Raw genomic sequence first — 15394 nt, 5'->3', positions numbered from 1 at the left:
GTATAGTTTCAGTCGAACATATTCATAAGTCGGACCGGAAGCAGCGTGAGGTTAGCGAATCATTTTCCGAAGTGCTGCAACTGAGGAGTTTCTATCGGGGCATTTCTCTTGTAAGTTGTGTTTTATTACGCAGTTTACATACACACATCTCATAGTTAACTGTCTATATTTAAAAAACAAGAACCCGACCATTCTTCTCCAGTATGTTGAAGTTTTGATCCGCCTGAATCCAGTGGCGGGAGACTTTCTGGGGGTCCAGTTTACCTTGGAAAGTCGTGCTTTGACGTAGCGTCCACGCTTCTACCACAGATGCTTACCTAAAACTGCCAGTTTGGTCTCTTTATTTCCATCTTTGACCTACATAAACGCATTTTAAGTTTATGTAACTTAATTACAGCAAACAGATTTTTTTATAAAGCCTCTTGCCATATCTACTCTGCTCTCATCTAGTAATTTGTTTGAAATAATTGTTGCCATATTTTACTGTCTGCTATTTTAATTTTCTAATTTTCTTGAAAATGTTAATTCTCCCAGTTCAGAATGAGTAGATAAAACACTGCAGACGAAACCTATTTCTGGAATTCTTGGAATTTTCTTGGAATTTATACAATACTATAAAAGTTTGTCTAGGAATCTACCTGTTGTTTTTTTTCTGCTCATCCATACGTCCATGAACGCATCAGGCACACCTTAATTCCCCTCTTTGCTGGTAACCCATCCATCTGTTTCTCCATCCACCCACTTCTTTAAATGTCTTTCCATCCCTTCATCTATCAGTTTGTACCCTGAACTATTGGTCAACAGATCGATGCATTTATATATCTATGTTTATCTATTCCTCTCAATGTCAGTCTGTGTACATCTAACTATTTTTGCCTCTGTCCATTTATTTGTTCATCTGTTTTTGATCTGTTTGTATCTGTCATATTGCTCACCATTAGGGCTGGGTATTTCCCCCAAAGTCCTGAATAGATTCGATTTTGATTCATAAAGTTTTAAATCGATTAATCTCGATTCAATCTGTTTTTACAATAATGAAAGTGGTTCAACTGTGTTTGAAAATACTCATGTATTTTATTTTTTCCTGTCACATTAAACACAAAGTGCAAACTTGTAAATCAGAAAGTTTAAACTTGAGATGTGAACAAAACTGTCTCAAAAGTACAAACTTGTTTGTGAAACGTGAAAAAGTGAAGCCTCACTCAAGCAAGCAGACGTGAAACAGCGGACATTTGTGAGCTGCATTATCTCCAATGCACAAACCATATTTGCAGCGTTGTCTGTAACAACTACAGGGTGTTTGCTGGTCAGCCCTCATTTGTTAATGTCTGCAGTCAACCTATCGGCTATATTTGCAGCTGTCTGTCTTGAAGTCATCTTGAATGCATCTTTCCTGCTCATTTGAATGTGAACGTCACACGCGTCACTATAAAACTAATTGATCTCATTCCCTAGACATCGAATTTGCAAAAATGTAAAGGAATCGATTTTTTTACCCAGCCCTACTCACAACCTATCCTTCCTTCTTTGCTTTGCTCCATTCACTGACCCATCTGTCTTTTTCCCCTCTTAAATCCTCTCCTCCATATATGAATTTGTCCTAATCAGTTTCTGTTTTTTAGCAGCCCAATAACTGTCATAAAATCTGCTGTAGATGTATAAAGGACATTTTTATTTATACTTTAAAAACAGACTAGAATGGATTGGAAACTTGGACAGTTGATGTCTGGAAACGTCAGACACTGCTTAGAAACTGTAGAAATTTTGTTTAAAGCTGCCAGTCATGAACTATGCCAAAGAAAAAACAATAAAGCAATATACTTCAAAGGTCCACCCATGAAAAGCATTTTTGAGCTAGGTGCGATCAACAGACATAAATATCGTCTGCTGGATGTAGCCTTATTCACCTTGGTATCCAATATAGTTTTGCATTTTTTTAAGATTTGATTTTGGACTTTTCCCCTTTATTTTTACATCTCCGCTGCGAAAATGCTGACTTGCTTTGCTCTGTTGTTTCCTTTTTTAATATCAACCTTTCATTCGTGTGGTCTTGTTCAGATAAATACACAAAAACCTCAAGTTTACGAACAAATGGAGCAAATGCTATTAATTCAAAAAGCTTTACCATTCGCATTAAAAAGAAGAACAAACAAAAAAACACTTGTTTTTTTTTTCTTTTTCAGGCTGGAAAAAGTTTTGTCTTGAATTAAGTTTGTTTGCTGGACAAACAAAATGTTGCGCAGTGCTTCAGTGCAGGTGAGATTAAGCCTTCTTTATTCTGATATACTGGTTGTCAAATGTTTTTCCTCTTATAAGTACCTTAAACTTAGGTTTGATCTGCAACGACCATCATTATGTCATACAACAAAACACGCCTTTTCTCTAGAAAATAGTTTGCAGTGGCGAAGCAGCTGCTTATAATTTGGATCCTGCACAAGATGTTTTTGCTTCCACAGCCATGCATCTCATGTTTGAAGTATACATGTTGTATATTGTTGTAGATTAAAACCAAGCAGGTTAATCCTTGCTCTAAGATTCATTTATAAATGCACTGCTCAACTGCTCTGTGGGGAAAAAAACAACTTCAGTAAACAGATTATTAGTAATTGTTTTAATTTGGGTTATTGACAACTGTAAGAACAATATTAGAGGCTTGGTACAAGCATAATCAGGAATAAATATTTTCATTCATATGATACTAATGAGATGGCCGTGCTTTTCTGAGTTTTAACTGTCCGGCTAAATAAAGGACGGCTTTAGTCTGAGATCATCTTTTAGGTCTTTTCTGCTTCTTTGTTTACATTCAATCAAGACGAGAGATGAGTCACCTTTCCCGCATAGATATGTTATTGTAAAAAGCAACAGAAGGTGAACAGCTTTTGCGGAAAGGACTGGGTACTCGCTTTGTCCCTCATCCAGGAGTCCAACAGGGTTTGTCTGCTCACCGCTTTCAGAAGTGATAGCTGCTGAGAGCTCGCTGCTCAAGCTGTGAGCTGAAGACAGAAACTCCAGAGGGATCGGTGCTTTCACATGTTGTCATTAAAGTTCCAAACAACACAGAAAAAACATACTAGGTTTGCTTCTAGTTCGATTTTTTTTTAATCTTACGGTAGTGAAGGTTAGCCAAATTAGATCACCACACCTTACAATATATATTATTTAATGAAACATGATAATAGATTTAATATTTTTTCACTTAATAAAAATGCTTTGAGTTCCCTGCAAACCAGCAGGGGGCGCTGACGTCCCACTGTTAGGAAACAGCTCATCTGATGAAAGGATACATGTTGGTTTTGGTTGCAATTAATTAATTATAGGGTCTAAAACCATGTCCATGTGTTATCTCATATTATTCACAAATGAAAAAGAAGTGAAACATTTCTGTCTAATTTCCTACAGATGTTCCGGCAGCTGGTGAGAAACAGGAGCACAGACGCAAACCTCATTCTGGAGAGATGTAAGATGAAGATAAAATCTTGGTTCAAATAGCAATAACATTAAAAGAAACACAAATAAACTGAATAGAACTGATTTGAAGCATTAAATATAACCCTGATTGCAGCGATAAACCGAGTGCAGCTGCTGGGGCGAGTCGGACAGGACCCTGTGATGAGACAAGTGGAGGGCCGGAACCCCGTCACCATCTTCTCACTGGCGACAAATGAGATGTGGCGCTCGGGGGACGGAGAGACAAGCTCAACAGGTAGAAAATAAATAATTCTCATATATGTTTATATTTCCTTTTGTTTTTTGTTTTTTTTTCGAAAAGCTTTCTAATATCTGTTTTCTAATGTTTAAGGTTTTAGAAAACCTTTGGTGCATATCCCTAATTCTATTGTAACTTGGTTCTTTTTTGTGCAGTAATAATTTTAGCCCCTAGGGGTCAGCAAAGTGCTTAAACTCATGACAGACGACAGCAGCTTTAGTCTAACAGCTGCTTTTTATCCAGAGCATCTTGTTGGTGTGTTGAACTGCAGTTTAGTGCTTTATTCATCACCCTCATTAGAAATGATAAAAGCAAGCGGCTTCTGAGCTTGACGTGACAAGATAATTTTTTTTTTTATTCTAAATCTGCCTTTGTGAATGTCAGAGACATGGTCGTGTCCTATGAGGTTCAGCTCATGTTCCCAATACAAATGTTTCATGTAGATACTGTTTGTCTCCAGGTGATGTCAGCCAGAAGACGACGTGGCACCGCGTCTCAGTGTTCAAACCGGGTCTGAGGGACGTCGCATACCAGTACGTCAAGAAAGGGTACGGACATGATTGACTAAATGGGAGCTATTTCCCCTCTCTTCAGTGAATGCTGGAGCTACGCCCCCACCTGTGACCCTATTTTTCACATTCTGGTTGACCAATCAGAGCCAGATTACATATTAATCTGTTTGGGAATTTGTTTGTCGTGGATTATCTCTACCAGGTCCAGGATTCTGGTGGAGGGAAAGCTGGACTATGGAGAATATGTAGACAAAAACCAAGTCAGACGTCAGGCCACCACCATCATCGCAGGTATTTAAATATAAAAGTAAAACCACTAAATGTTCATGCTAACCTCTTTTACAAACAACTCAAATGTCCTGTTTGTTTTTTCTTAGACAACATTGTTTTCCTGAGTGACAACATCAGAGACCGAACCTGAGCGACTCTCCTTCTTGCATCCAACTACGGGACAACTTCTAGTTTTACTTTTCTTCCTCGTACCAAAATAAGACTTAAGTACAAACAAAGTTAAATAACTTTTTAGTATGAAGAGGGGCTTTAGAAGTGATCATATTGGACTGTTGGGCCCTCTGCTGGTGGAAATGAAGGCGTTAAAGAGGAGAAGAAAGAAGATTGGTCAACAACACGTTTGATTGTTCTATATGTACATAGCAGCAGTTTAAAGCTGTAAATAAACACGGGCTGTTGTGTTTTACTTTTAAGGTTTTCACTTTACAAACGGTTGCCTGTGGGCTGTTTGTTAATCCATCTAAGCTGCTTCAAAGTTTTCTTCGGTTTAAAAAGCTGAACGATTCGTTTGGAGCAATATTTGTTTGTATTAAAGAACAGTATTTGATTTATATGTTTTCTTTTAAATTTTAAATATTGAAACAATTTTAACTGTTATTTTAAACACACAAATTACAAAGATACAGGAGCATCCATCCACAAGCTGGGAAAGCTCATACTTTTCATATGAAAAGCACGACTGGTCTGAATTCACTGTTTATGCTGTAGAATCACAAAAATATGCAAACATTCATGTTGACTTTCTGCAAGGAGAGTTAGCTAAAAAGACAAAGTATTTACTGAATGCTGCATCCAAACAAATTCCCAACAGAATTTGTTTTAAAGGTGATTCACAAGGCAGAAGGAATCAAAGCTTCAAGAACCACCATGGGCTGCAACTGTCACATTCCTTAGGTTAAGTCGCTCCTAAATCTGACATCGGAAGCATCCGAGCTGAATATTAAGAACAAATGAGGAGTGTTCCCCTTCAGTCTTTCCTCTTTGATGTTTTTACCATAACATTTAGGACCTATATGCTTAAGAATGTGCAGAGGCAACTTTTTGACCTCTGGAAAAGCTGTTTCTTCTCAGTTTGACCTCAAGCTTAAAAATCGGCTCTTTAATCTCGTTGGAGACGCATGGTTGCAGGTCATCTCTGCAGAGAACAGTGTAGCCGACTGAAACATTTCAGAGGCAAATTTAAAGGAAATGCCTTCAGGGTCAGTTTCATTGCTGCAGTGTTTTGTTTTTCCTGTTTGTAACTGAATTTAAACAGGCAATAGGTTCATTTTTTGCTCAATATGCTCTGTCACACTTTCAGTTACATCGCTGTCACTTCCTTCCTGAGCTGACTGGGTATTTTCCATCTACTTGTTTATTTCTTTATAATGATTAGTATTAGTGCTTGTTTTGAGTTTATTATTCTCTGACATCAGTTATGAGATACAATGCGTGTGATTTAATATGGAGAAAAATGTTTGATATATAAAAGAAAAATATATTTCTGATTTTTAATTTTTTCAATTGGAAAAACCAGTTTGGTACATAATTATTTCCTGATAAGTAAAACATACTTTCATCAGTCAGGGGCGGCCTTAACAGCAAGGTTGGCTTGGCTTTTAGTTATTGGTTGAAGGGATTTAAAGGCATCTTATTATTGTCTGGGCTACTTGTCATTTAAACCAATAGGCGGCCAGGATTGTGCTATGAAAGGTGCCGAAAAACAAAGGAGCCATCTGATTGGTTAGATGGTGATGGTGGGCGGGGTGTCTGCAGAAGGAAACCTGTGGAGTTACTTGGATTGGTAAAGCTCCAACAGACTAATACCAGAACGGAAATGAGAGAAATACATTACGTTAGTAAATAAAAGTACTTATTTTATACCATGTATATTAAAGTACATTTAATATATAAAATGTATTTTTATTATTTATTGAATTAATGCTGAATAATGGACCCTTGAAAAAAATATTCTGATTATTCTAACTGACCAGAATATGAATAGTCTAGTTTGATGTCAGTAAAGGAAAAGTAAAATATGTAAATATATACAGTGCTGTAGTTTAAACAAAAGGATGTTAATTTATATAAAATTAAAAATAATTTTAATTTGAAAGTGCATTAGAAACGTATTAAAAATATTTTTGTAGCTGATATTCTTGTTTGTTTTACTTTGAAAGGTCTAACAGGAAGCTCAACTTTGCTACAGCAAGACAATTTCAAAGTGCGTCACAAACAGCTGGAAAAGCTGATTCAGGGTATAGTTTATATTCATATGAAAGCATTTATTTGCTGTTTAAACTGCTCGGTTTCAGTCTGTTGGACATACGTAGGCTTTGTATAGATTTTTAACCTTTTTTTCCTTAAATCTTCGCGTTTTTCCTCCACTTCCGGTGCCAGACTCCTTGTCTCCGCCCACACATTCCTGCGTCTGGGTAAAATCGGTAGGAAAAGAAAAGGGAAAATCTAGCAGGCTGGAAACGCTGAGTGGATCTGGAAGCGGACAGGAGATGAGCCCAAACAATAACAACATTCCTCCGCCTGAAGCCGAACCCTGAGACAACAGCTGCTGCACAAACCAGCGCTCACTTCATTTTGCTGAATCACACAACTTGTTAACAACTTTTTTCGTTCTTTTTCTATACTTTTTGAGTTTTTAAAACTTTAAGCTCTGCTGTGGAAGCTAGATAGGGGGAAAAAAAGCAGGAAAGAAAGCATGGAGATCCTGGACAGCAGCGAGTCGCTGCTCCATTGGGACAGGAACCTGAGCGAGCTATCTGAGGCCGGGGAGCTGGACTCTGTGCTTTACACCAATGTAAGTCATCGATCAAAGCTATAGATCACTATAGATCAAATGGGAGGGGGAGGGAGGGTGCTGATTGGCTGCAGCTTCTCACTTTGATGAGGAGGGAATCATGATGCCCTGCTCTCCATCTGCAACTCTGAGCCTTGGGGTCCAGGGTGCAACAGGTTTCTGCTGCAGAAGTTTTCACTTCTTCAACTATCTAATGCTCATATACACATAATAATAAGTAGTTCTTGTCTAATTTAATTGCTTTTTGTTGGTTTGCATTTAAAAGCATGGGGATAATTTGAGCATTTAACTGTCATGTTTATCCATAGAGTGAAAGAAGCTTAAAATGGGAAAAAGCAATTGGACACAAAATGTCAACAAACAGTTTTCACACATTTTTACTATAACTTAATTAGGCGTTTTTTTCTTATTATTTGTATACAGCCCCATTACTTCTGGCAGCCAAAAAATGACATCAAATGCAGTCAGAAGTAACCTGTCGATTAAGTTAAAAAGCAGAAAGGAGAGGATGAATCTTTTTAAAGAAGTAAAGAAGCACTTTATAACTCTGCAGGAGCTGAGGAGAACCAAAACTTTTCTGGTCTCCATACAAGGTGCAACATATTTCAGAAATCAAACGCTAGTCATTATGTTGAAGCATCTCAGCAGGAAAGCAAGGTGAAGGCAGCATCATGCAGTGGGGATACTTGCCTGGGCAGGGATACTGGTCAAAATTGATGGGAAAATTGAGAAAAAGCAACCGTGGAGGAAAAGCTGTATGATGCTGCAGACTGAGGTTGAACTTGAGCAGAGCAAAGCTGGGACTGAATGCTAAAGCATGCTACATTTTACAGAGGTTTATCTTTAAAATTAACTGATAACTGTATTTATTTATATATTATTTCTTTGATCAAGCATATAAGCAAGATCTACAGATATAATAATTTATTTTATGTATTCAAAATTGCTTTATGATTGATTTAAACAGAATCTGTGGAATTAAAATAGGAATCAATGAAAATCAGATGTGCCAAAGTTGGATATCTCTAAGGAGATTAGTTCCTGCTTTTATTTCTAATCTTATTTTTCCCTTAGTGAGCAAAGAAATACTCCACATCATTACACCATTTCAAGTTCTCAGCTATTTACCTAAATGGGACACCAAAGCGAGTAATTTCTCTTTATAAATAACTTTTTTGGTATATTTGATTCCTATTGTTCAACATTTTTCAATCATGTTAAATAATAGGAAATAATTTTGGTTTGCAAGCAGTTCAAGGATAAAAATCTTAATTATCTGGGCAGCAAATATAGCATTACTGTGGATTATATTTGTTCTACTAATATCCATAATTTAAAAATGATAAATATATAAAATTTCTAGGTAATTCTACGTAGTTTTTATTTTATGCACCTAAAAGTCCAGCCCTTTTTCTTTTTTTTAAACTTGGTTCCTATCTATTTTTTTGTATCTCCTCATGTTCAGGTTTTATGAACAGCTGATATCATTAGAGGGCAGAATAAACGAGGAGATAAGGACGGTTCCTCCTGTCTGTAAGCTGAGCTCTGCATTTAAAGGTGCACGGTTATATAACTGGAAGTCAGTCTTCCAGCAGTTTTTCTCCTGTGGGCCAGAAGGAGAGAACGGAGGAGCTTTGTGTGTGTGGAGGGTTTCTCAAAGTGTAAGAACAGCTGGCCAAAGACGGAAATCAGACACCGAGGAGGCTGAGTCAGCCTCAGACTCCCGCTGACTGGTTTTTCCATCCCATCCGAGGACATCGCTGATTATTCTCACTTTCCCCAAACATGTCTTCCTTCTAGATCTTTTACTTATGCCTAATGAAGGTTTGCTTTCCTGAGAGCAGCTTATTGTCTCCATATGAGGCACGCGTTTGCTTCCCTCAGACGGGTGAAAACTTGTTGCTGTTAAAGTTTTTTCTTCTTTTTTTTTGGGCTGCTTTAACCTGAGGCCACAGAGACCTGCGGGAGCTTTCCCCAAATAAGACCAAAGGAACGGCTGCAAGATAACGAGCCTGAGCTGCTTTCAGCGACAGGCCTGTTTTAACTAGAAGCTGTGTTCATCATCTATCCATAAGGTGGACTTTTAAAAGAAAATGACTCAATCATTATGAATCAAATTGCTAAATTTCTAAATAAGTGACGCTACTTAGATATTCATCCATGTCTAAACATGCAGCTCTCCAGCTTTCTATACAAGAATTTAGAGGTAGTTGCTTTTTATGATAACCATCACCTGCCTGAGCAGCCTCACAGCATGATGCTGCCACCACCATGCTTTATAATCAGCTTTTTCTTTACATTTTAAAGCCTTTAGATTAACTCTCACCCTGTTGGTTGAAAATATCAGTTGTGTCCAGTTTGTGGGAAAGTGGGTTCCCTTTAACAGAGACGATGATGTTCCAGCTGTTTTCACCAAACGCTGGACTGCTGGATTCCTCTTGAATGCAAATTAAATTTCCTTTCTTTCAAAAGTGTTAGTTTTGGCCGTATAATTCAAACTTGGTCAGTTTTATTTATAGATATTGTGTGCGTTTTCAACTTTCCGACGCTTTTAAAGTCAGTTTTAGTGACTTTAACAGTAAAAGTTCTCTTACTGTTGAAAAGTAATTCATGGGTGGGTGGTGCTGTATAGACGAGCATTATGGGTTCTCTATATATAGAGTAACATCAACAGTTTGTGTTTGTATGGAGGCAACAAGACTGTAGTGTTTGAATGTGAGGCAGCCTGAGGAGCAGACTGAGGTCTTTGTTCCTCCCCCGGTGGTGGCCCGGCTCCTTATTTCCCCCTCTCCCCGGCGCAGGGGTGGGGGAGTCGAGACAGGATTCCTCACAGCAGCGTGAACCTGAACCAGCAGCGACGTCAGCGGCGACATTTCTCAGTAGTTTAAACGTTGATCCAGTCGCCGCTGCGCAGGATGCCTCTTAGACCATCAGGTTGTTCAGGTTTTACAATATGGAGGCGTTATTTGGTCTTTCATGTGCAGCTTTGGGCCGCATTCTTTTGTTGAATCACAACAGGTATCGCCAGCTTGTGACGCGTTTGTCTTCTGATTGAATCTGGGAAAACATCCGCAACAATGAGCATAAATGTAGCTTTTATAGGTAAGGATAACACACTGGAATCATGCCATCTATTTCAGTGGAATCTATCATAACTCTTAATAAATTTAAAACAAATATGGCTGCTAGATGTGAGTATAAGCCGGTTAATGTCTACATGTGGGGCCCATATGGTCAGAAAATGAACTGAAAGATGGCTCACAGATAGAAGTGTCTCCAGATTATATTTTAGCCAACCGTCTTTGAAAATGTGGGACCAAAATGAATCCAACATTTCCATATGGTTCTCCTAAAAGTGAGAAAAGGGGTCTGCAACCTTTTATATCCAAAGAGCAATCTCGCCCTGACTTTTCAATAATTTTTGTTAAATACCTGCATTAGGAAGTCTTTTGCCGTCTAAAACAACCGTTTATTCGCATTTTTAGTGTTTAAAACGATTAAAAACAAAACCATTCATAAAGATGAAGCATGAATTTTCTTCAGTATTCGATTTAAAATAACATGATGATAATAAAAAACATAGTTCTCGTGCAAATTAAAAGAAAATAGCTCTAAAAACATATTTCTAGTTCTTTTAGCCTGCGAAAATTCGATTCAAATATCCTTCATAAAAACTACCAAGGCTTCTAAGGCCCCGTCCACACGAAGTCAAAACGAACACGAAACGCTGATATTTTCCAAAACGTTTGCTGTAAAGACGGAGACGTAAAATAAATGTGCTCGTCCACACGAATGCATGAAAACGCTGCAAAATGTATGCCAGGCCTGTAAGTGGCGCTGTGGTGCCAAAGCAAAAATAAGCGACGAAATGTTGGGCATGCGCACTAATATTTATACATGGTTGCCCTGCGGGTCCATTTTCGTGGTTAAGTCAAATTCAGGTGCTGAACTATGTCGTCGATATTGCTCTGTTCTTCCTGGAGATATTCCAGAAGAAGAAGATTCTGTTGTAAGCCCGACAGCAGGGTGAGTAGCATTAGCAGCAACGGCGCCATTGTTGTTGTGATACTGGTCGCGCATGCGTGTTTAGAGGCGACGCTATGACGCATGCGTGTAAAAAAAAATATGCGGTTAGAGCGTAAAGATGGAAACGCGAAAATGGCGTTTCGAAATCTTCCCACTCTGAAGGCTGAATAAAAAAAAGATCGTTTACAGACCCCCGAAACGCCGGCTTCGTGTGGATGAGAGGCTGGTTTGGTGAAAAATTTGTGCGTTTAGGCCAGGGTTCAGCTTCGTGTGGACGGGGCCTTAGGTTGGTATTTGTTATTATTGTTCATTAGTTAGATTGCAGCGGTTCCAAGGAACATTATGTGGCTCCTGACCGCTTATTTACGATAAGGGCTATAAATAATAATCGTTTTGTATCGATGCATCAATCCAACAGCAGACGATCGGATGCATCGACACGTCTGCAAAAGTATTGATTCATATTTTTTTTTTTTTTCCTCCGGTCTATTTTTATCCACTTGCTCCTGGACGTAATTCTGACTCCCGTGCTGCGGTGGCGCTAAACCTATTTATCTCCTACCTGGCTTCCTTTTAGCCTCGTGAGACCATCCTGATCTCGCGAGCTTTCAAGATTTCACTCGCTAATCAGTCTGGAGACTCTCCGTTGAAGAAAATTTGGAGCCGTTCACCAAATGAACGTCCAATCAGCGTTGGCTTTGAGGCGGGTTGAGGTGTGACGCAATGAGAAGCCGATGAAACTAGTGTTAGCGTGGCTATCGAGCAATTTTTATCGGAATTACACTGTATTTCTTCACTGAAAGAAGAGCAAAACACTGCTCTGGAGGCTTTTCTCAGAGGAAAAGATGTTTTTGCTCTTCTCCCGACTGGTTTCGGTTTTGATCTATCAATTGGCTCCTCTTCATCGTCGCTCTGTTACATCATATGCTTCGCGGATCTGATTGGTTTATTTGGCCCGTCTATCACCAACATAGGCCAATCAGCTAACCAGTATTTTCGCCCCTTCCCAAAATTACTTAAACGGAAGGTTTCCAGATGGATATGCGGAGCAAATCCATCTGGCGGAGTCAGGTTAGCTTCCTTTAGCCACTACCCTCTTTCCGTACGCAGTTGCGTAAACAGTAGGCAAGACAGACGTGGCAGAGGAAAACGAAGATGATGTATTCTTGAGTATCGAAAATAATCGAATCTTTGAGTCAGGAAATCGATACTGAATCGAATCGCTATGATGGATGTGATTTACACCCTTATTTACCAAGTTAATCTATAGGGAAGACGGTTTGAGCTTTTATGGGTCCAAAAAGGGTTTTGCAGCACAGTTAGCATTAATAGACTTCATAAATTAGTGAGATAAAGGAGTGAAAAATGCTGAAACTTACATGGATCATACCTGCGTTCTACTGTCTGCCTAAAATTTGCATTTGGGGTCCAAAGGTGCAGGAAACTCACTGATTTTAAATCATTTTCCATCTTTAAAGAAGATGAGAAAATCTAAATCAGGAAAACTGTGGAAAACAGTGGGATCCATTTGCTTCCTAGAATCGCTTCACAATAAACTTAATAATCCTAATATTTATTTGAAACCCAGATAGGACCTGCAAACAGGAAACTCTCCTTAAATTTCAGACCCGTTTTTTAGCCGTTGAGCCTGATAAAACCCACATTGACATATTTAGATGGAAGAAGTGAACAGAATCAATTCTCTAAACACTTTAGTCTTTTGTTCTGAGCTTTGTTTCATAAAAGGTAAGCAAGAGGCTTTGTTCAGGTCTCTGATGTCTCATCTTTCAGACTTTTATAGAAAGAAGACCTTATTATTATAATAATAGATACATGACAGCTGCTTTGTCATTCAGAAATGTTCAGTAGATTTGGTTTAAATTCCAGGGTTTAAAGCTTGGTTTTGTCTGCAGCTCACCATGAACCTCCTGCACTCACATACTTTTATTGGATTGACACGTAGAGAAAAGGGTGTATTTGCTCAGCTCGCTCCAGGACAAATATGAGAGCGGTTACATAACTGCAAGTCTTGGAGAGAAGTCCTCTGTATCTCTTAGAACAACTTTCAATGATAGACTGTAGATGACAGCTGTGACATCTTGACAGTAACCTCGGATCGGGACACAAATGCACACCATGTGCTCACAGAGGAGAGCCTGTTCTCCGTCGGGGCAGGGCATCCTGCTCACAGGTGACCCTGTGCTGCCTCTGTGTGAATGGTCCATGTGTGTGCGCCTCAACATGGGCGTCAGCGTGCAGCGATTTGATCCTTTAAGGGACGTTTCTGCACACACCTTTCAGGTGTTTCACATTCCAATTCGACATTCTCGACCAACCTTTACCAGATTCACCTTTATCCTCGGCTTTTTAGAGCCTCACCTCTTATGTGTGTGTGTGTGTAATTACAGCAGGAGTGGTGCCGGACTATCCGGTTGTTCCAATGCACCACTTCCATACAAACAAAACAACCAGATAAACGTTTTCAACAAGAGATTATCAGTCCTGAAAATCACTTTTCAGTTTTACTTTTCACTGTATGCAAATCTCAAGGTCACTCTTGTTTATCTGCAGCAGGAGTCACACTGTTCTCTCCCTTTTATTACAGATTATAGCATTTTTAAAGAACTTATCTGTAAGTAAATGAAGCAGAAAACGTATAATAATATTCAAACTCAAAAAATTTGATCTGCTTCATATTATAATAATGCATTTTTTACACTTTTCCTATAAAAACTCTTAAATTTAGTTAGTTTTGGTCTCTACATTTGAAAGCAATGATCATATAATGTTAAAAATTGTTGTAAAACAATCTGAATATTAAACTTGAGTCCTGGATCTAGTTAAATGTTAGTTTTTTGGTAACAGTTTGGGCAAATTTTGGATTGATTTGGGTGATTTCAGGATTTCATGGCGATAAAATGACAATAAATAATGAGGATCTGGAGACATTATAGAGGATTTATATCAAATATCATAATAAATCAATTTATTTTGAATAAAAATAACTTTTTTATTTTATACAAAAGTTTGGACAAACTATTTTTGCTTATAACCTAACCCTAACCCTTGTTTTGTATTATTTTGGGGTTCATGACTGTCTGTCTCTGTAAAGCTTAGTTGAAAATATCCTAATTTCTTTAGAAATAAATGAATAGACTTCTTTGGAAACCCTGCACTAGAACAAAAAAATAGATTTGTTTATAATGGCTTTTCTGAAGAAAAACTTAATGTTCCCAGTAACCCAGGAGAGGGAGGGAAGAGGCTGGGCTCAGATGAAGAACATCAAAACATCCCTGGAGAACTTGATTTCCCCAGTAAAGCCCAATAAATCACTCAATAAATCCCACATTTCTCAATAAAATTGTATTTATTATTTTATGAAAAATTCCCCTAAAAAAAATGGTGAATCTCTGTTTGTCTTATCTTCCTTCCCAATAGTTAAAACAGATTTAGTCAGTTTGATGTCAGTGTTCCTGTTTGCCTTTGGGCCGAGCTTTAAACCTGGTCCTAAATGTGTGGACAGATGGTGCAGACTTTTTTTTATCCTTCATATCTGATGCAACTTTTCATCTGAGCTTTGAAACTGAACCCAGGCTCCATCTTCCTGCAGACAGGCGACCGTTTGGAAGCGATGCGAAGGTAGTAATCAGTGTGTAAGGGATCATTACGGAAAATCCAGAGGAGACTCTATTCTCTGAGGCAGAGCTAAATTTATCTCTTTTTCTGTGTGTTTTCTCCTTCTTTTTCTATGGATCGCTGCCCCCCCCTGTCATTTGATTCACTGTGTGTGGTTTGAAGGGTGTGGGTTTAATTTCTGGTTAGATTTTACACACCCAGCTTTTATGCAAGCCTGGAAGCGGTTTTAAACCATCCGACCGTCCCTGTTTTTTCTACATTAAGACATTTTTTTATCACGATTTTGGTAAACTTTTTTACACGAGCCTCAGCGTTTCAGGGGTTAAACTTCAAAGCCTGTAAGCTTCCTTCTGCACAGCGTGACCTGCATAAAACCTTGGCTTTGATGGGTTTTTTTTTAAAAGCTCATGACTCTCCCAGTAGCTGAAA

The 15394-nt window shown here is 38.5% G+C and overlaps 2 protein-coding genes across 2 annotated transcripts in view; both read left to right on the top strand.

The window, feature by feature from the left end:
- Positions 1–5060, top strand: ssbp1 (single-stranded DNA binding protein 1). Its single transcript, XM_038300194.1, has 7 exons — positions 1–110; positions 2184–2256; positions 3400–3457; positions 3563–3703; positions 4167–4254; positions 4421–4509; positions 4596–5060. The coding sequence occupies exons 2-7, from the start codon at positions 2233–2235 to the stop codon at positions 4637–4639; spliced, it is 444 nt and encodes a 147-aa protein (XP_038156122.1). The 5' UTR covers positions 1–110; positions 2184–2232; the 3' UTR covers positions 4640–5060.
- A 1715-nt stretch (positions 5061–6775) lies between these two features.
- The window catches only part of creb3l2 (cAMP responsive element binding protein 3-like 2), a 30200-nt gene continuing 21581 nt past the window's right edge, over positions 6776–15394 (top strand). The window contains exon 1 of the mRNA XM_038300223.1: positions 6776–7303. Within this exon, the coding sequence (XP_038156151.1) occupies positions 7205–7303 (99 nt within the window). The 5' untranslated portion in view covers positions 6776–7204. The remainder of the gene's footprint in view (positions 7304–15394) is intronic.

This window comes from Cyprinodon tularosa, unplaced genomic scaffold (assembly GCF_016077235.1).
Source record: "Cyprinodon tularosa strain WSP-4 unplaced genomic scaffold, ASM1607723v1 ctg442, whole genome shotgun sequence".
NCBI lineage: Eukaryota > Metazoa > Chordata > Actinopteri > Cyprinodontiformes > Cyprinodontidae > Cyprinodon > Cyprinodon tularosa.
The sequence above is the reverse complement of the archived record's forward strand: the minus strand, read 5'-3'. Positions and strand labels throughout refer to the sequence as shown.